The following is a 19,150-nucleotide window of genomic DNA, read 5'->3' on the forward strand; positions in this document are numbered from 1 at the left end:
TATATAGTAGAATGATAATTACATTAGAGTAACCACCTAATGACAACTTTTTTTTTTTAATTCTTTTAAATTCATTGTAAGAGTTTCTAATTCTGTTGAATTCTTTGAGATAATTACCAGAAGGTATGACTTGTTACCATAGTTTTGTAATAAATACCAGGTACTGTAGATACCAGATGAAGCAGGGCTGTAAAATATAGTCTTACTGATGCTCCATGTTTACATGATGGTAACTGTGTAAAACCTGATGATTGACAAGCCCATATACACTTATTAAAACATTACTTGAATGGGCATTCAAGTCTAACCACGTGGGCTTACAGCAGCATCTTTGAAAACTCCACCTTGTATGCTTGAAATGTGCAAATGTAACATGGTCCGATTGTGATAAAAGCAGCCTAATAAATGAAGCTTTGTCCTTCTGAAGAACAGTTGTCACTTTGTGTCCAAAATGTCCGCCAACTGATAAGGGAAGTGTTGAGGTGAGAATGAAAAGTATTGGTGTTGTTTCCATTACAGGTCTGTTAATAAACCTTAAACACTTCACAGCAACAGAGAACTTCTGACTATTTTAAACCTGCACAACAACTTTTGCAGTAAAGATATTGTTTTCACTTCCCTTTTCTGAAGACATATTTAAAGATTGTTCTCTAGTATTCTGCACCACACTATAGCTGTCTGGGTGTCGACAGAAGTACTGTAAACAGAAGTACAGAGCTCTCTATAGAAGCACATAGGTCTGGCAAAGGAAGACATATATTTTTTTAAACACAGAACACTGAGGTGAGCAGTCCTATTTCACTTTGACTGTCCTATGTTTCACTTTTATACTCTATTATAGTTTACTCAGCTGGTATTTACTAGGTATTTATCAATTATCAGGTGTTTTTTTTTTTTACAAGTATCATGTAATTGCTGTTTGCCATGTAGTTCTAGTTAAACACTGACTAAAAAGTGTACTGTAAAATAAATGTTCTCTGTTTCATTTAGGTATAACACCCAGAATGACGTTTGTGTTTTGGGTGTGGAGGCCCGGTGTCAGTGTGAGTGTGCTGCTGCTCCTGTGTGTGTGTGACAGAGTGGAGGGGGTGATCAGGCGTCACTGTGACTGCTATGAGGAGGATATGTATGTACAGAAAGATATCGGAGGGGTCCTAGACTGTTCCTTTAAGCCTGGCCTGGGACCCTACGCTGAGTGCACAGAGATCACTGACCTCAGGTAGGTTACATACGACCAGGACAATAGAACAGCGATCACTGACCTCAGGTAGGTTACATACAACCAGGACAATAGAACAGCGATCACTGACCTCAGGTAGGTTACATACGACCAGGACAATAGAACAGAGATCACTGACCTCAGGTAGGTTACATACGACCAGGACAATAGAAAAGAGATCAGCACTGTACAGTATTACATCCTTATACAGTCTACAGTTTATAGTCCGATACACTCTATGGGCAAACAGAATGGGGGAAACCTGTCTTGAGAAAGGCCTTGTGTGTATATATACACTACCAGTCCAAAGATTGGACACACCTACTCATTCCAGGGTTTTTCTTTATTTTTACTATTTTCTACATTGAAGAATAATAGTGAAGAGATTAAAACACATAACACATGGAATCATGTAGTAACCAAAAAAGTGTTAAATAAATCAAAATATATTGTATATTTAAGATTCTACAAAGTAGCCACCCTTTGTCTTGATGACAGCTCTGCACACTCTTTGCATTCTCTCATCCAGCTTCATGAGGTAGTCACCTGGAATGCATTTCAGTTAACAGGTGTGCCTTCTTAAAAGTTAATTTGTGGAATTTCTTTCCTTCTTAATGCGTTTGAGCCAATCAGTTGTGTTGTGACAAGGTAGGGGTGGTATACAGAAGATAGCCCTATTTGGTAAAAGACCAAGTCCATATTAATGCAAGAACAGCTCAAATAAGCAAAGAGAAACGACAGTCCATCATTACTTTAAGACATGAAGGTCAGTCAATACGGAACATTTCAAGAACTTTTTACGTTTCTTCAAGTGCAGTCGCAAAAACCATCAAGTGCTATGATGAAACTGGCTCTCATGAGGACCGCCACAGGAATGGAAGACCCAGAGTTACCTTTTCTGCAGAGGATAAGTTCATTAGAGTTACCAGCCTCAGAAATTGCAGCACAAATAAATGCTTCACAGAGTTCAAGTAACAGACACATCTCAACATCAACTGTTCAGAGGAGACTGTGTGAATCAGGCCTTCATGGTCGAATTGCTGCAAAGAAACCACTATTAAAGGACACCAATAAGAAGAAGAGACTTGCTTGGGCCAAGAAACATGAGCAATGGAGATTGGACCAGTGGAAATGTGTATTTTGGTCTGGAGTCCAAATTTGAGATTTTTGGTTCCAACCGCTGTGTCTTCCACAAATTAACATTTAAGGTACACTAGTGTGTGGGTGAACGGATGATCTCCGTATGTGTATTTCCCACCGTAACGCATGAAGGAGGAGGTGTTATGGTGTGGGGGTGCTTTGCTGGTGACTCTGTCTGTGATTTATTTAGAATTCAAGGCACACTTAACTAGCATGGCTACCACAGCATTCTGCAGCGATACGCCATCCCATCTGGTTTGGGCTTAGTGGGACCAGCATTTGTTTTTCAACAGGACATTGACCCAACACACCTCCAGGCTGTGTAAGGGCTATTTGACCAAGAAGGAGAGTGATAGAGTGCTGCATCAGATGACCTGGCCTCCACAATCCCCCGACCTCAATCAAATTGAGATGGTTTGGGATGAGTCGGACGGCAGAGTGAAGGAAAAGCAGCCAACAAGTGCTCAGCATATGTGGGAACTCCTTCAAGACTGTTGGAAAAGCATTCCAGGTGAAGCTGGTTGAGAGAATGCCAAGAGTGTGCAAAGCTATCATCAAGGCAAAGGGTGGCTACTTTGAAGAATCTCACATATAAAATATATTTTGATTTGTTTAACACTTTTTTAGTTACTACATGATTCCATGTGTTATTTCATAGTTTTGATATCTTCACTATTATTCTACAATGTAGAAAATAAAAAAATAAAAACCCTGGAATGAGTAGGTGTGTCCAAACTTTTGACTGGTAGTGTATGTACATATCGGGCCTTTATATAAATAAATAAATAAGAATCAATCACTTGTCTTCTTCTCTTTCTCTGTCTCAGGTCTGGGCTGGAGGAGGTGTTTCCTGATGTGCGTTCTCTTTGTATCTTTCACTCCGCCTCCTCCCTGCCTGCAGACTCCTTCTCTCACATTCCCCTCCTGGAGCACCTCTGGGTGGATGGCTCACACCTGGCTAAGGTACACTGTAGTGTGTGTGTGTGTGTGTGTGTGTGTGTGTGTGTTGCTGTCATGCATTGATTCAGACCATCCTTTTAATCATCCCCTTCTTTCACAGGTGACCTCAGGGGCCTTCGCTGGTCTGCCCAAACTAAGGTTCCTATACCTCCTCTTCTCCTCCACCTGGGGCGGAGTGAACGTCACTCTGGATCCAGGGGTGTTCCAGGGCCTGTCTAGCCTGGAGGAGCTCACCCTGGCTGGGATGAGTCTGGCCCTGGCCCCCCCTGCTCTGCTGGATCCCCTGGTAGGGGTGAGGAGGCTGAGGGTGGACCGGGCTGGAGTGAGAGACCTGGGGGAACTGTTCTGTCTCCTCTCCCCTGGGATGGAGAAACTAGAGACCCTGGATCTGCCCAACAGCAAGGTCAGCTCCATCCAGAACGGAGGCTGCTCTGGATCCAATCCGTGGCCCACGGCGCTCCTGTCCAGGATCCGGATCCTGGATCTGAGTGGAAACCCGGTGCGGAGGGTAGAGCCGAAGTCTCTGGCTGTGTTCCAGAACCTGTCCAGTCTGTCCCTGTCTATGGTGGATGTCTGGGTGGGCCAGCTGTGGGGGTCTGGCATGGGGAGGGTTAACAAGCTCTACCTGTCCAGTTACAACCCGAGACAGTTCACCCCCAGCCTGTCTGACCTGTGTACGCTGGTGGTAAAACATGGAGTGGAATCATTGGCTCTGCACATGGCCCTGATCACAGCCTTCACTGCAGAGGTCATGAAGAGGTGAGTCGCTTTAGAATGGTCTAGTCCCCTCAAACTCAACTCTGGACCTCGAAGTTGGTTCCATTGCATTTTTTAATTGTTCCCCTCTAATCAGGAACTGATTTAGACCTGGGACACCAGGTGTGTGCAATTAATTATCGGGTAGAACAGAAAACCAGTATGCTCCGGACCTCGTAGGGTAAGAGTTGAGTACCCAGGGTCTAGTCTATGGTTTTCTGGTGGCCTGATCTGACTCATCAGACTCAAAGGAGTTGGATAAAGCATAAACAGACTGGTAACCAAGCAGATGTAATATATAATAATATAATAATATATGCCATTTAGGAGACGCTTTTAACCAAAGCGACTTACAGTCATGCGTGCATACAATTTACGTAGGGGTGGTCCCAGGAATGGAACCCACTACTCTAGCGTTACTATTGCCATGCTCTACTAACTGAGCTACAGGACCCCTATTGTATGATCTTTTGAATGTAAAAATGAACTGCCATGATTGTCAACAACAAATGAGCACAGAAACAGATATGTCAACCAGGCTAATGTTGTAATATGCTAACCCTGACTCTGTAGGTGTGGTCTTGGTCTGAGGCAGCTGTCTGTGAGTTCTGAGGATCTGTCTGGTATGGAGCTAGGGTTCTGGACTGGTACCGGTCAGTTACAGGGTCTGATGATGGTCCTGACCAAGCTGACCAACGCCTCGTTCTGCTCTGCAGGGGGAGGGAGGGTGTGGAACCTCACCTCTCTCATTCTCCATGACAACCACCTCACTGAGATCACCACTGATCAGGTCAGTCAGTCTATGTCACTTCTGTTTAATATCTATAACTGAACTAGCTTTGAGATACAATAACTTTGCTGAGAAATGTATTTGACTTGAGATAATTGTATGATGCTATATAAAATCAGTATGGCAAAGAGTATGATGTTTTGTCATTCTCAGTTCTCCTGCATGCCCCTGCTGGAGCGCTTGGATCTGAGTAGGAACCATATCTCCTTGCTGGCCCACCGGGCTCTCCAGGGTATGCCGCTCCTCCGCGTCCTCGACCTCACCCACAACAAAATCTCCCTGCTAGGAGAAGATGACTTTGAGGGCCTGCCTGCTCTAGAGGTCAGATCGGGATATTTGTATTATGTTGATGTGCTAAGTGCTATAGGTTTGGAGGGGAAACAGATTATTATGGTAATCAATCATTGATTATTGATGATGTGACTGTAGGTGCTCCTCCTGGAAGGGAACAAGATCTCGGGGGGCATCGCTCATGGGGTGTTCCGTAGACAGCATCGACTCCAAGACCTCAGCCTGGGAGAGATAGACATTATCTACGAGCTCTTCCTCAACATGCTGTTCCTGGGCTTCCCCACCAAGCTCCAGCACCTCCTCATCGACACAGGCCCAGGAACCTACCTCACCGTGGGCCATGTTCCCGCTCCTGAGGTCCCCATGGTCCTGGAACTCAGAGGGAAGATGATCCAGTCCTCTGACTGTGTCAACAACATGTTCCCCATGGTCCGAGAGCTGAAGGTGGGCCAGGATGATGATTTACTCTGTATTGTATCTCAATGTGATGTCTAGCAGTAATCTTCAACCATGGTCCTGGCGAAACTAAAGGTGTGCAGGCTATTGCTCAATCCTCCAGTACTAACACACTTCCCACTGGGCAAAAACGGATTGAATCAACATTGTTTCCACATCATTTCAAGCAAAATAAATCTATGTGATGACGTTGAATCAAAGTGGAAAACTGATCACTTTTAACCTAAATCTAATGACATGGTGACATTTGTTGTTGATTTCATGTTCAATTCACATTAGTTGACAACTCAACCAAATGTAAATCAAAACTAGATGTTGAACTGACATCTGTGCCCAGTGGGTTGGTTTACCTGATCAATTTATATCAAGCTGTGGTTCCACAGGACCAGGATTGAAGAACACTGCTTTATAGCCAAGGATCAGGTCTTGTACAGGAAAATTACTCATACTGGTAGCTAGTCAGATAAGTGTCTGCTACCGCCAATTCATGTCATTGTCATGCCTCAACAAAGTTGTGCTGAAGGAGTTGGCTGTAGCAGACACTGATCTGGCTAGCTAACAGTCATTTTCCTGTAATCTAAGTAATACACATTTTCTGAAAATAGGTGGGTGAGGGGACAACGTTTGCCTGCACCAGCCTTTTCCTGGCCCCCTACTTCCTCAATCTCGAGTCGTTTGAGTTCTCAGCCAACCCTGAGAAGTTTGGCACCCCCTACACCACCATCAACCAGCTACGAAAACTGAAGAGGCTCAAACTGACCAACCTCAACTTCTCCAACCACACAGACCCCAGTGTCACCTTCAGGAACCTGACTGAGCTCAGGAGCCTAGTGCTGATCAACTGTCGACTCAACTTCCTCACCAGGGTACTAGCTAGCTATTGGTCCATCCATCGATTAATTAATTCATTGATCGTTTTCCCAACCGCTTTTAGTTTCATGCCTACTGATAATGCCCCTGGTGTCTCTACCTTTACATTGAGAGCCCTTAGGTCCTTCTAGTGATAGCATCATGTGTTACTACCCATGCTGTGTTTCGCATTACTGTATCTCTCTCTCTCGCTCACTCGCTTGCTTGCTCTCAATTCAATTCGAAGGGGTTTATTGGCATGGGAAACATATGTTTACATTTGCAAAGGAAGTGAAATAGATAATCAAAAATGAACAGTAAACATTACACCAACAAAAGTTTCAAAGGAATCGAGACATTTCAGATGTCATTATGGCTATATACAGTGTTATAAAAATGTGCAAATAGTTAAAGAACCAAAGGGAAAATAAATTAACATAAATATGGGTTTTAAAACCCCTTTTCTTGTGGCAACAGGTCGCAAATCTTGCTGCTGTGATGGCACACTGTATGCAGTGTGCATATAGCCTGTCTTCTCTTGAGAGCCAGGTCTGCCTATGGCGGCCTCTCTCAATAGCAAGGCTATGCTCACTGAGTCTGTACATAGTCAAAGCTTTCCTTAATTTTGGGTCAGTTACAGTGGTCGGTATTCTGCCACTGTGTACACTCTGTTTAGGGCCAAATAGCATTCCAGTTTGCTCTGTTTTTTGGTAAATTCTTTCCAGTGTGTCAAGTAATTATCATTTCGTTTTTTCATGATTTGGTTGGGTCTAATTGTGTTGCTGTCTGTGGGGTCTGTTTGTGTTTGTGAACAGAGCCCCATGACCAGCTGGCTTAGGGGACTCTTCTCTAGGTTAATCTCTCTGTAGGTGATGGCTTTGTTATGGAAGGTTTGGGAATCACTTCCTTTTAGGTGGTTGTTGAATTTAACAGCTCTTTTCTGGATTTTGACCATTAGCGGGTATCGGCCTAATTCTGCTCTACATGCATTATTTGATGTTTTACGTTGTACACAGAGGATGTTTTTGCAGAATTCTGCATGCAGATTCTCAATTTGGTGAATTCTTAGTTGGTGAGTGGACCCCAGACTAATTGGGATGTTTAATTGTATGTTCCTTTTGATGGTGTAGAAGGTGCTTCTTGCCTTGTCTCTCAGATCGTTCACAGCTTTGTGGAAGTTACCTGTGTTGCTGATGTTTAGGCTGAGGTAGGTATAGTTTTTTGTGTGCTCTAGGGCAACGGTGTCTAGATGGAATTTGTATTTGGGGTCCTGGCAACTGGACCTTTTTTGGAACACCATTATTTTTGTCTTACTGAGATTTACTGTCAGGGCCCAGGTCTGACAGAATCTGTGCAGAAGAGCTAGGTGCTGCTGTAGGCCCTCCTTGGTTGGGGACAGAAGCACCAGATCATCAGTAAACATTTGACTTCAGATCTTTCTTTCTCTCCCTCTCTCTCTTTCTCATGACTGTATCTCTCTCTCTCTCTTTCTCTCTCTCTCTCTCTCTCTCTCTCTCTCTCTCTCTCTCTCTCTCTCTCTCTCTCTCTCTCTCTCTCTCTCTCTCTCCCTCTTTCTTTCTTTCTTTCCCTCCCTCCCTCCCTCCCTCCCTCCCTCCCTCCCTCCAGTCCATGTTTACAGACTTGGTGTCTCTACGTGTGTTGAGGCTGTACAGTGAGAGTCCTCTGATCCTGTTGGAGGGGGTCTTCCTCCCCCTGCTGTCTCTCTCCACGCTGGTCTTTGACCAGGTCGACTTCCGCTGTGACTGCTCCAACGGCTGGCTGCTGGACTGGGCCGACAACTCTCGTAAAACACAGGTAAAACAATTTAGGTCCAACTAAAGCTCTGATCTGCTGACTGCTGATAACATGACAGGTACCAGGTTTTTACTAGGGATTGTGTATTTATGATTAATGATTTCTGGTCCTTAACGGGTGCTGTTAACTACAAATTATATTGATTATAATCATTCAACAAAAGACAATTTATACATTTTTGATAATTGACTATAAGAGGTGGTGTTGACTAGGGTTGATACAGTATATTGATTACAGATGATTGATGATTGATTGGTTGGTTGGTTATTGATTCAGGTGGTGCTCCTGCAGCGGCAGCAGTGCATCTGGCACTACCAACGACTCAACTTCCTGTCCACCATGGACCGCCTCTGCCAGACCGAAGAGGACTTCCTGTCCTACGTCTCCACAATGACTGCTGTGTGCACCCTCCTGTTCTTGGCGCTAGGATACCGCTTTCTCCGCTGGCCCTGTGTCATTCTATTCTTTCGTCTGAGAGGATGGGTGGAGCGGCGTGTGGGGAGGAGGTGGTGGAGGAAGAGGAGGATGGGGAGGGGGCAGTGGGAGGAGCTGATAGAGGGGGAGGAGGGAGAGGAGGAGCAGGAGGAAGAGGAGGTGAGGTATGATGCGTTTGTGTCATTCAGCAGTCGTGACGAGGCGTGGGTACTGGGAGAGATGGCCCCCATGTTAGAGGAAGAGGGGGAGCCACGACTACGACTGTGTCTGCACCACCGAGACTTTGAGGTGTGTGTGAGAATGGAGAATATGGTGGTACAAAGTACAACCACAAATACCCAGCCTGTTGTGTCCTGTTCTGTCCCAGGTAGGGAAAGGCATCGTGGATAACATCGCTGAGAGCATCTACAGCAGCAGGAGGACGGTGTGTGTGTTGACCAGACGCTACCTGAGGAGTGACTGGTGTGGCCTGGAGATGAGAGTGGCTACACACCGCCTGTTGTCTGAGCACAGCCACAGACTCATCCTCATCTTCCTAGAACACATCTCCCCCTTCGAGCTGTCCGCCTTTCACAGGTAACACACACCAACTCATCTCCTGAATGGACTGAACTTGGAATGGAAGAAATTGTATATGAACAGTAGTGATATGAACAGTAGTGATATGAAGAGTAGTGATATGGACAGTAGTGATATGGACAGTAGTGATATGAACAGTAGTGATATGATGTACTGGGTGTTTGTGTTACAGGCTGGCTAAGCTGGCCAGAACCCGGACCTACCTGGACTGGCCCCAGGATGAGGACGAGAGGGTAACGTTCTGGGAGCGTTTACGACGAAACATCGCAGAGAGAGACACAGACGAACTGGTGAGAGAAGGGGTCAGATCAGACATTGCACCATTTCTCCTGCTGTTCTCATGAAAGTAACCTTTCTAGTCTAGAATATACACCTAGAGTATCTATTTCTATCTGAAGTGTAACCACTACACTATAATGAGTAACTTAATAACTCAGTTACACAGCAGGTCAACCTGACCCTAGTACTGTTACAGCATATAACATACTGTATGTGTTTTCAGATGTCCTTTCATTCTATGTTCATTTTGCAGCATGATCCTCCGGAAGCATCCTGAAGTCATCTGCATGTTCCCGGCGGTATTCTACGTTTAGAGAGATAGAGTGTTAGCTACTGATCTCAGATAAGGGTGACGTCAAGGGATTCCTTTCCGGACTTCATGTTTTTGCATAATAACGTTCCCTTATTTTGACCTTGCTTTCTTTGCCACCTTTCATTTGACAGTTTAGTCATTTATCAGACGCTCTTATCCAGAGCCACTTACAGGAGCAATTAGGGTTAAGTGGTCCTCTGTAGCTCAACTGGTAGAGCACGGCGCTTGTAACGCCAAGGTAGTGGGTTCGATCCCCGGGACCACCCATACACAAAAATGTATGCACGCATGACTGTAAGTCGCTTTGGATAAAAGCGTCTGCTAAATGGCATATTATTTTTTATTATTTTAAGTGCCTTGCTCAAGGGCACATCAACATACTTTTCACTTAGTCGGCTCTGGGATTCGAACCAGCGACCTTTGGGTTACTGGCCCAACGCTCTTAACTGCTAGGCTACCTTTCCTTCATCTGCTTTCTTTCATTCACTGATTGTTCAACTAACTGTTCTTCTTTCTGTGCTGTGTGTATTTGAGCACAAAGACAACATTCATATGCTAAACATTCTCCCAGGGAAAGAACACATTTCAATTGGTTAGATATTGTTTTCAGTATATGACCATTTGTTTTAATACATTTTCCACTCTGTAACTCATTGATGCAGTGTGATTTTACAGTAGCTTTATAGTGGGACACTTCTCCCATCTGAAGCCGAGTAACGACTCTGAGAGACGGAAGTTTACGACTGCTGTTTCAGCTTTACTGATTAAAATATGGAGTTGTGTTGATGTGTGTGTGTTGGTGTGTGTGTGTGTGTGTATGTATGTGTGTGTGTGCTTGCAAGAGTGCTTGTCTGTGTGTCTGTGTTTGAAAGTGGTGTATGGCTGTCTACCTGCCCTCTCCTCAGTAAGTGCCAGGGCCTGTTCGTTCTAACCCACTGCAGCAGAAGGACAGAGACATCCATTGTTACAGGCTGAGAGATGAGGGTTAATAAGCCATTCTGGTCTGTGTGATAGCTGCTGACTAATCATGCTGATGATGCATTTCTACAGCTTTGCATGAATAAATGGGTGACGTGTCTTTTTAAGGTTTGGAATAGTCTAAACCTTTAGACAAAGCCGTGTGTGTGTGCTTCATTTTCAAATGCAAAAGATAATAGAGCAGTGTTGGAGATTCATGTTTTTGTAGTCATATCCTCATCGCTGTGTTTGCTCAGTTATTAAACTGACATTCAACTGCAATGGAATTAGTTTGTGCATTTCCTGTGAGTGTGTGAGCATGAATCTATACGTGAATGATGTCACATCAGACCCCTCACTCAGTAGAGTTGGATTCAGACTCCTCTGTGTCTCATTAGTTGTGAGGTTAATGTCAGCTATAGTTTGATTAGGAGAGGAGATGCCACTCATGCCAGAGGGTGGGAATAATTTGCTACCCATTGACTCTGGTCAGATTGAGAGACTCACATAACTACACTCACAATAAAACTGACTTTTATAACACTGATGTTAGATTTTTATCAAGACAGACTCAAACCAATAGAATATCCTAAATTCAAGCCAAAGAGCGAAACATGCAATACACAATCCCTCATTTTCTGCAGATGGTAAAGTTGATTTGTCCCGCCCAGAGCTAAGTAAACCAGAAGGGCTGTTCTGAGAGATTTTAGCATAAGCAAAGCGACTTTTTGCATTCATATAGTGGTGGTGGTGGATAAATCAAGCTCAGCCGGTTCAGACAGGAAACCCTAGTGTTGCATCAGCTGATATTGCACCAATTAGATCATCGCTCTACGTTAAAATGGGGTCTATTTAGTCCACCAGGTTCTGCACACACTTCTATAATGGCTGCTGCACGTAAGCTATGTGCTGGTGTTCTTGGTGACATACAGTACTGTTGCTGTAACATGTCTGTTTCCTGATTTCCCACCAGCCACCACAGCCTCCACCTGTTAGGTTATGTGTTTCCTTCCTGCAGGAGGATTGGTATAGCACACCTTGCTCTCTGCCTGTAATTATTATTAGCTTAACATTATGCATGCTCTGGCAGTGAGCTACCCCGAAGGAGCTGAGCCTAATGCCGAGACTAACGTATTGTAATATTTTCTAATAAATGGTTAAATGAACACGTGGGGTTTCCTTTCTGAAGGTGAGTGCTTTTCAGTGTTGTATAAATCCAATAATCACGTCATGGAAAGAAACCAGTGGTCAGTGTGGGGTAATTTAGCTTACACTATTACAGACACCTTAACCTTGAAGTGGATGGAATGGACGCAATGACAGGAGAAACATTTACAAGAGATGATGGGGGGGGGGGTTGATTTTATGAAGAGGAGAGGAGTATAAGAGAGGGAGAGAGAGAGAGAGAGGGGAAAAGCTTACCTTCACACAAACCACCTCAACACACTCACCACCTCAGCCACCGGCAGCAGTGTCCAGGTGAGTTAATACTTCTAATCTACCTCCATATTTATCTATAAACTGAATATACATCTTCTATATTTTAACTCCCTCTCTGTCTAATGTTTATATCTCCTGTCCTGTCCTTTCATTCAATCTCTTTCTCCCCTCCTCTGTAACACTTGCTGTTTTTTGTCAATGCTGTCTTTGACGTGACTTGGTCTGTAGTATTTTATCTACGCATTTATATGATTTTTCAGTTCAATAACCTCTCCCCTGTGACTGTCTTGTATTCTGTTTTGTCCCATCAGAACTCTGCCTCTTCTCCATTCGTTTCTCTCTCTCTCTCTCTCTCTCTCTCTCTCTCTCTCTCTCTCTCTCTCTGTCAGTGATGGAGGCAGCCATTGGTGTACTGGTGTCCCAGTTCAAGGCGTTTGCTGGAAGTGATGGATCCTCAGACACCCTGAGCAGAGATGAGTTCCAGAGCCTGGTCAAAACACAACTCCCCAACTTCGTTAAGGTAATTACATGTTAATTATATTGTGGTAACGTTTGAGTAATACTATAATAACCAGTGATCACCATCCCCTGCCCTGGTGTGCGGGCTTTTATTCCAGTCCAGTTATAATACAACTGATTCAGCTTGATGATTAGTGCTGGGCTGTAACAAAAGCATACACCCTTTGGCTCTCCAGGAGCGGGGTTGGTGAGCCACAATGTCAGTTTGTGGTACACTTAATTTCCTCTAGATGGGGACATAAACAGTACAGATGCCTCTTGTCCTGCCAACCTCTGCCTCCTGTGGTATATCAGTATGGCCATGCTAGAACAGACAACATTTGCATTTGTGCTTGTAAAGTGCTGTAACAACATCCTTTCTAGAATGGCCAAATAGTGACACCCAGCAAATAGCTTCATTTCCTTATTCCCTTCTCATGACCTCAGATTTTAGAAAGGTTTATTCTCCTCTCACAGCTTTATTCTGACAAGCATAATCAGATCAGTCAGTGTGGTTCTGAATCTGAGGAGACGAGGAAAGGAAGCCTCTTAATTAGTGATTCTGACTGCCCTTATTGCCCCCCTGTAGAACGCTGGTGACCCAGCTGTCATCGACCGACTCATGGACTCAATTGATGAGAACAAGGATGGAGAGCTCACATTCCTGGAGTTCTGGCAGCTGATTGGACGACTAGCAAATCAACACGGCGACTTTAGCCAATAGGATGTCTCCATGTCTTGTTCTGTTACTACCATATAATTACAATGATAACTTATTCTAATGGTATGGTTATCCCCATGTTGTGTTTCTAAATTGAAGTGTCAAGTGTGGGGATTGGTCTTGACCTGCAAAATAAAAACATGGATGAATCATACAATTGTAGGATCTACTGGACTACCTGACTATCTTTCTTTCTTTCTTTCTTTCTCCCTTTCTGTTGCAGCCAGAATTACCTCCTTGTTTTGAAAGTATAATGTCGTCTCGCCAAACTAGCCAGACTAAAACTAATCCTGCGCGCACACACACACACAAACACAGACACACAGAGCTGTGATGGCGTCGGACTGTGTCTGCATTGTCTGTGTAAATTGAGAATCTTGGTGTGTAAACAGAATTTATTCTGGGCCCTGTTGTGAATGAGGTTGTACCTCCTGGCAAATTAACAGGAGGCTGTAGGACTGAAAGAGAAAAAACCCATTGTTAAGTGTATAGGCACTAGGCAGGAGTAAAGAATTGTGGACATTGCATGGATGTCAGTCTTTCAGTCTTACTGCTTCAGCCAATGATGACTGCTATGACAAAACATGTTTGGTATGACAGCGGTGAAAGAGTTGGCTACAGTAAAATAATATCTGGCACCCAGACTAGGGAGAATCAGCAGCGGTGCGTGGGTAAAATCAATGGGGAAGCCAAACCAGAAAAAAAAGCCATATTGCAACCTACGTGTTGTGATAATTGCGTTGTTTGCTCTATAACCTGTTAGTTCATATGCCTTGCCACTGTGATATATAGGCCTAAGGCCGAGACAATAAGAAGACACAGTGGCACAATAAATTCAACCACACTTTCTATTTTTACAAAATCGGATAGCAACCTCTGTCCAGTGAAGTCCACAAAACATATTGCATGTACAGAAACAGACAGTTACATGACCTATAGCATGGTAAAGCAAGTTAATGTTTCCGACATTTTCGGACTACTAAATAACTATTGATTTAGAACACTGGAGAGTTACCGCAAGTCACAAAGAAAACAGGAGCTGCCTCCACTATTCCAGCACCATTTCAACTTCAACATTTCAACATCATCAAATCACCTATGCTTAGTCTAATACAGTGACAACTAAAAGATTCCAAAAACAATTTAGTCCAATCAACTTAATCTGTGTGGGTGTGTGCGTAAGTAGCGAAAAACATGTTGACTCACCCTACTTGTAGACACGCCAATGCCATCCTTCTCTCATTCATGTTGCCGAAACAGTCTATGACTGTCACGGTTTCGGCCGAGGCTGCCTCTCTTCCTTGCTCGGGCAGGCTTCGGCGTTCGTCGTCTCCGGAATACTAGCTGCCACCGTTGCATGTTTCTATGTTCGTTTGCTTTTGTCTGATTGTTGTTACACCTGTTATCGTTTAGTGTAATTAGTGTCCTATAAGTTCTCGTTGTGTTTGTCTAGTGTTGTGTGTGATTGTTTTCACTGTCGTGAGCTTAGCTTTTGTATGTACAGTTTGCTCGGTTGAGCTGCTCTCCATTCTGTGTTTTTGGAGTATTTTGTCGCACGTATTTTGTGCGCCCGCTTTATTTCGCCTGTGTGCGGAGTTTCTCGCCTCAGGGCATTTGTTTTCGTGCTGTGTTTTGTTGCCAAACAACTAAAGTCTTTTGGACTTACTTTGTGCGTCCTGCGCCTGATTCCACCACCACACCCACCTACAGCTACACTGACAGAATCACACACCATACTCGATGGAGTCAGCAGGAGCCGCAGCAGCACAGGCGACGTTGGAGGACAGGATCCGCGAACAAAATGACCAGATCCTGCGGATGGGGTCCGCACTGCAGGAGGTGATCACCACCATCCGAGGCTGGGAGACCCGAGGGACTCCTCCACCGCCATCCTCCCTGCCCGCACCATCGGCAGGTCAGCCCATTCCCGCTCCGGAACCCAGAGGAGTTCGGCTCTCGCTCCCGAGGGCCTACGATGGGACCGCGGCCGGGTGTCAGGGATTCCTTCTCCAGGTGGAGCTTTACCTGGCCACCGTGCACCCGGCGCCCTCGGGACACGAGAGCGTGTCCGCCCTGATCTCCTGCCTTTCCGGGAAGGCGTTGGAATGGGCCAACGCAGAGTGGAGGAGAATCGACGCGAACACCATCACCTACGACGAGTTCTCCCGCCGCTTCAGGGCGGTGTTTGACCATCCCCGGAAGGGAAGGCGGGGGAGCGTCTGGTCTGCCTCCGGCAGGGGAAGAGGAGTGCCCAGGAGTTCGCCTTGGAATTCCGTACTCTGGCGGCGGATGCAGGGTGGAATGAGCGGGCTCTCATCGATCACTACCGATGTAGTCTACGCGAGGACGTCCGTAGGGAGCTGGCCTGTAGGGACACCAGCCTCTCGTTCGACCAGTTGGTCGACATGTCCATCAGGCTGGATACCCTGCTAGCTACCCGCGGACGTCCCGAGGGGGTCCGTCCATTTCACCCTCCAGCGCCTCCGAGCCGTGCCCCATGGAGCTCGGGGCGCTGGGCGCTAGAGAGAGGAGGGGTCGGCTTACGAGGGGGTCCATCTCCTGCACCAACTGTGGTCGGGGAGGACACACCGCGGCTAGGTGCTGGGGATGGCCTCCTAGGGGAGAGGACGACAGGTCCCGCACTGGGGAGTCCTTCCAGGTGAGTAGGCGCCCCCACTCACCCAGAGCTCTCTGTTGCACATTTCTGTATACCTGTGCATTTTCCACAGGTAGCACCTCATTCCCAGCATAAGGCGCTGGTAGATTCAGGCGCGGCTGGGAATTTTGTTGATAAGAAGTTTTGCTTAGCCTTAGGGATTCCCCTTCTCCCAGTTGACGTTCCCTTCCCCGTTCATGCCCTAGATAGCCGTCCGTTGGGTGCGGGCTTGATCAGGGAGGTCACTGCGCCACTTAGGATGTGTGCGCAGGGGGGTCATCAGGAGATGATCCAGCTATTTCTGATTGACTCGCCTGCGTATCCGGTGGTGCTGGGCATGCCCTGGTTGAGTACCCATAACCCATCTATTTCGTGGCAGGAGAGGGCTCTGATGGAGTGGTCTGCCCAGTGTGTGGGTCGATGTTTAGGCGTTTCCGTAGGGGCTACCTCGGTGGAGAGTCCAAACCAGGTGCCCGCATTGCACGTTCCCCCTGAGTATGGGGGATTTGGCTATTGTGTTCAGTAAGTCGAGGGCGACGCAGTTGCCTCCCCATAGGCAGGGAGATTGTGCGATAGACCTCCAGGCAGGAGCTGCGCTCCCACGGAGCCATGTGTATCCTCTGTCTCAGGAGGAGAAGAGAGCTATGGAGACGTACATAGACGAATCTCTGAGACAAGGATACATACGGCCCTCCACTTCCCCTGCGTCCTCGAGTTTCTTTTTGTGAAGAAAAAAGGATGGAGGATTACGCCCGTGCATTGATTACCGTGGTCTCAATCAGATCACGGTGAAGTACAGTTATCCACTCCCGCTGATTGCGACCATGACGGAGTCATTGCACGGGGCGCGTTTCTTCACTAAATTAGATCTCAGGAGCGCGTACAACTTGGTGCGCATTAGGGGGGGCGATGAATGGAAGACAGCCTTTAGTACCACCTCGGGCCATTACGAGTATCTTGTCATGCCATACGGGTTGATGAACGCTCCTTCAGTTTTCCAATCCTTCGTGGATGAGATCTTCAGGGACATGCAGGGGGTGGTCGTGTACATCGATGACATTCTCGTGTACTCGCCTACCCGAGTCGAGCATGTGGCCCTGGTGCGCCGAGTGTTGCGGAGACTGTTGGAGCACGACCTGTATGTCAAGGCAGAGAAGTGTCTGTTCTTCCAGGAGTTGGTCTCCTTTTTGGGTTATCAGTTGTCTGCGTCAGGGGTGAAGATGGAGGTAGACCGGGTGTCAGCCGTGCGTAATTGGCAAACGCCAACCACTGTGAAGGAGGTGCAGCAGTTTCTGGGGTTTGCAAATTATTACCGGAGGTTTATCCGGGGTTTTGGACAGGTGGCAGCTCCCATAATGTCTCTTTTGAAGGGGGGTCCGGTGCGTCTGCAGTGGTCAGCCGAGGCGGACAGGGCGTTTGGGAGGCTGAAGGACCTGTTTACCTCGGCTCCGGTGCTGGCGCATCCGGATCCCTCTTTGCCATTTCAGGTAGAGGTGGACGCGTCAGAGGCCGGTATAGGAGCCGTGCTGTCGCAACGGTCCGGCGCGCCACCTAAACTCCACCCCTGTGCTTTTTATTCCAAGAAGCTCAGTCCGGCGGAGCGAAACTATGACGTGGGGGACAGGGAGCTGTTAGCCGTGGTACAGGCCCTAAAGGTGTGGAGGCACTGGCTTGAGGGGGCTCAACACCCTTTCCTCATTTTGACGGACCACCGTAACCTGGAGTACATCCGGGCAGCGAGGAGGCTGAACCCTCGCCAGGCGAGGTGGAATATGTTTTTGACCCGGTTCACATTTAAGATCACGTACATCCCTGGGTCACAGAACGGTAAGGCAGACGCACTGTCTCGACGGTATGACACGGAGGAGAGGTCCGTGGAGCCCACTCCCATACTGCCGGAGTCGTGTCTGGTGGCACCGGTAGTGTGGGAGGTCGATGCTGAACTCGAGCGGGCGTTACGCACCGACCCTAGTCCACCTAAATGCCCGGAGGGTCGGAAGTACGTTCCGCTCGAGGTTCGGGATCGATTGATCTATTGGGCTCACACGTCACCCTCCTCTGGACACCCTGGTATCGGCCGGACAGTGCATTGTCTTAGTGCCAAGTACTGGTGGCCCACGTTGGCGAGGGATGTGAGGGTTTATGTTTCCTCCTGCTCGGTGTGCGCCCAGTGTAAGGCGCCTAGACATCTGCCTAGGGGTAAGTTACTACCCCTGCCCGTTCCACAACGACCATGGTCTCACCTCTCGGTGGATTTCCTCACTGACCTTCCTCCTTCACAGGTGAATACCACTATACTGGTCGTTGTGGACCGGTTTTCTAAGGCCTGTCGTTTGCTCCCTATGCCGGGCCTTCCCTACTGCCCTGCAAACCGCGAAGCACTATTCACCCATGTGTTCCGGCACTACGGGGTACCCGAGGATATTGTGTCTGATCGAGGTCCCCAATTTACCTCCAGAGTCTGGAGAGCTTTTATGGAGCGGTTGGGGGTCTCGGTGAGCCTCACCTCGGGTTACCACCCCGGAGAGTAATGGGCAGGTGGAACGCGTGAACCAGGATGTGGGTAGGTTTCTTAGAACATACTGCCGGGACCGGCCGGAGGAGTGGGCAAGACGTTCCCTGGGCCGAAATGGCCCAGAATTCCCTACGCCATTCCTCCACTAACCTAACCCCTTTCCAATGTGTGTTAGGTTACCAGCCGGTTCTGGCACCTTGGCAGCAGAGCCAGATCGAGGCTCCTGCGGTGGATGAGTGGGCGCGGCGCTCAGAGGAGACATGGAACGCTGCACACGTCCACCTGCAGCGGGCCCTCCGTCGTCATAAGGCGAGCGCCGATCTCCACCGCAGTGAGGGACCAGTGTACGCACCTGGTGATCGAGTCTGGCTCTCTACCAGAAACCTGCCCCTCCGCCTGCCCTGTCGGAAACTGGGTCGGCGGTTTGTAGGGCCATTTAAAGTCCTGAGAAGGTTGAACGAGGTGTGTTACAAATTACAAC

The 19,150-nt window shown here is 47.0% G+C and overlaps 2 protein-coding genes across 3 annotated transcripts; both read left to right on the forward strand.

Moving 5' to 3' along the window:
- The first annotated feature begins 683 nt into the window (after window positions 1–683).
- On the forward strand, window positions 684–10,079 carry LOC121542711 (toll-like receptor 12). Its single transcript, XM_041852213.2, has 13 exons — window positions 684–783; window positions 991–1,219; window positions 3,187–3,322; window positions 3,420–4,078; window positions 4,649–4,865; window positions 5,019–5,186; window positions 5,295–5,600; window positions 6,218–6,478; window positions 8,088–8,276; window positions 8,553–8,999; window positions 9,079–9,287; window positions 9,463–9,580; window positions 9,823–10,079. The coding sequence occupies exons 2-13, from the start codon at window positions 1,005–1,007 to the stop codon at window positions 9,844–9,846; spliced, it is 2,949 nt and encodes a 982-aa protein (XP_041708147.1). The 5' UTR covers window positions 684–783; window positions 991–1,004; the 3' UTR covers window positions 9,847–10,079.
- Window positions 10,080–10,269: 190 nt separating this feature from the next.
- Window positions 10,270–13,652, forward strand: LOC121542349 (protein S100-A11-like). 2 transcript variants are annotated; one of them, XM_041851750.2, is made up of 3 exons: window positions 10,270–12,318; window positions 12,591–12,799; window positions 13,367–13,652. In XM_041851750.2, exons 2-3 carry the CDS (start codon window positions 12,671–12,673, stop codon window positions 13,499–13,501), a joined length of 264 nt encoding a protein of 87 aa, XP_041707684.1. In that variant the 5' UTR covers window positions 10,270–12,318; window positions 12,591–12,670; the 3' UTR covers window positions 13,502–13,652. The 2 variants fall into 2 exon arrangements, with proteins under 2 accessions (XP_041707684.1, XP_041707685.1); XM_041851751.2 differs by having other exon boundaries at window positions 12,669–12,799.
- Window positions 13,653–19,150: the final 5,498 nt, after the last annotated feature.

The sequence above is a fragment of the Coregonus clupeaformis genome, chromosome 28, assembly GCF_020615455.1.
Source record: "Coregonus clupeaformis isolate EN_2021a chromosome 28, ASM2061545v1, whole genome shotgun sequence".
Taxonomy (NCBI): domain Eukaryota; kingdom Metazoa; phylum Chordata; class Actinopteri; order Salmoniformes; family Salmonidae; genus Coregonus; species Coregonus clupeaformis.

Coding starts and splice junctions, on each gene's coding strand:
- LOC121542711 (XM_041852213.2), top strand. CDS start 1,005: ATGACGTTTGTGTTTTGGGTGTGGAGGCCCGGTGTCAGTGTGAGTGTG. Junction 1,220..3,186: donor ACAGAGATCACTGACCTCAG/GTAGGTTACATA, acceptor TCTCTGTCTCAG/GTCTGGGCTGGAGGAGGTGT. Junction 5,601..6,217: donor CCATGGTCCGAGAGCTGAAG/GTGGGCCAGGAT, acceptor TTCTGAAAATAG/GTGGGTGAGGGGACAACGTT.
- LOC121542349 (XM_041851750.2), top strand. CDS start 12,671: ATGGAGGCAGCCATTGGTGTACTGGTGTCCCAGTTCAAGGCGTTTGCT. Junction 12,800..13,366: donor AACTCCCCAACTTCGTTAAG/GTAATTACATGT, acceptor GCCCCCCTGTAG/AACGCTGGTGACCCAGCTGT.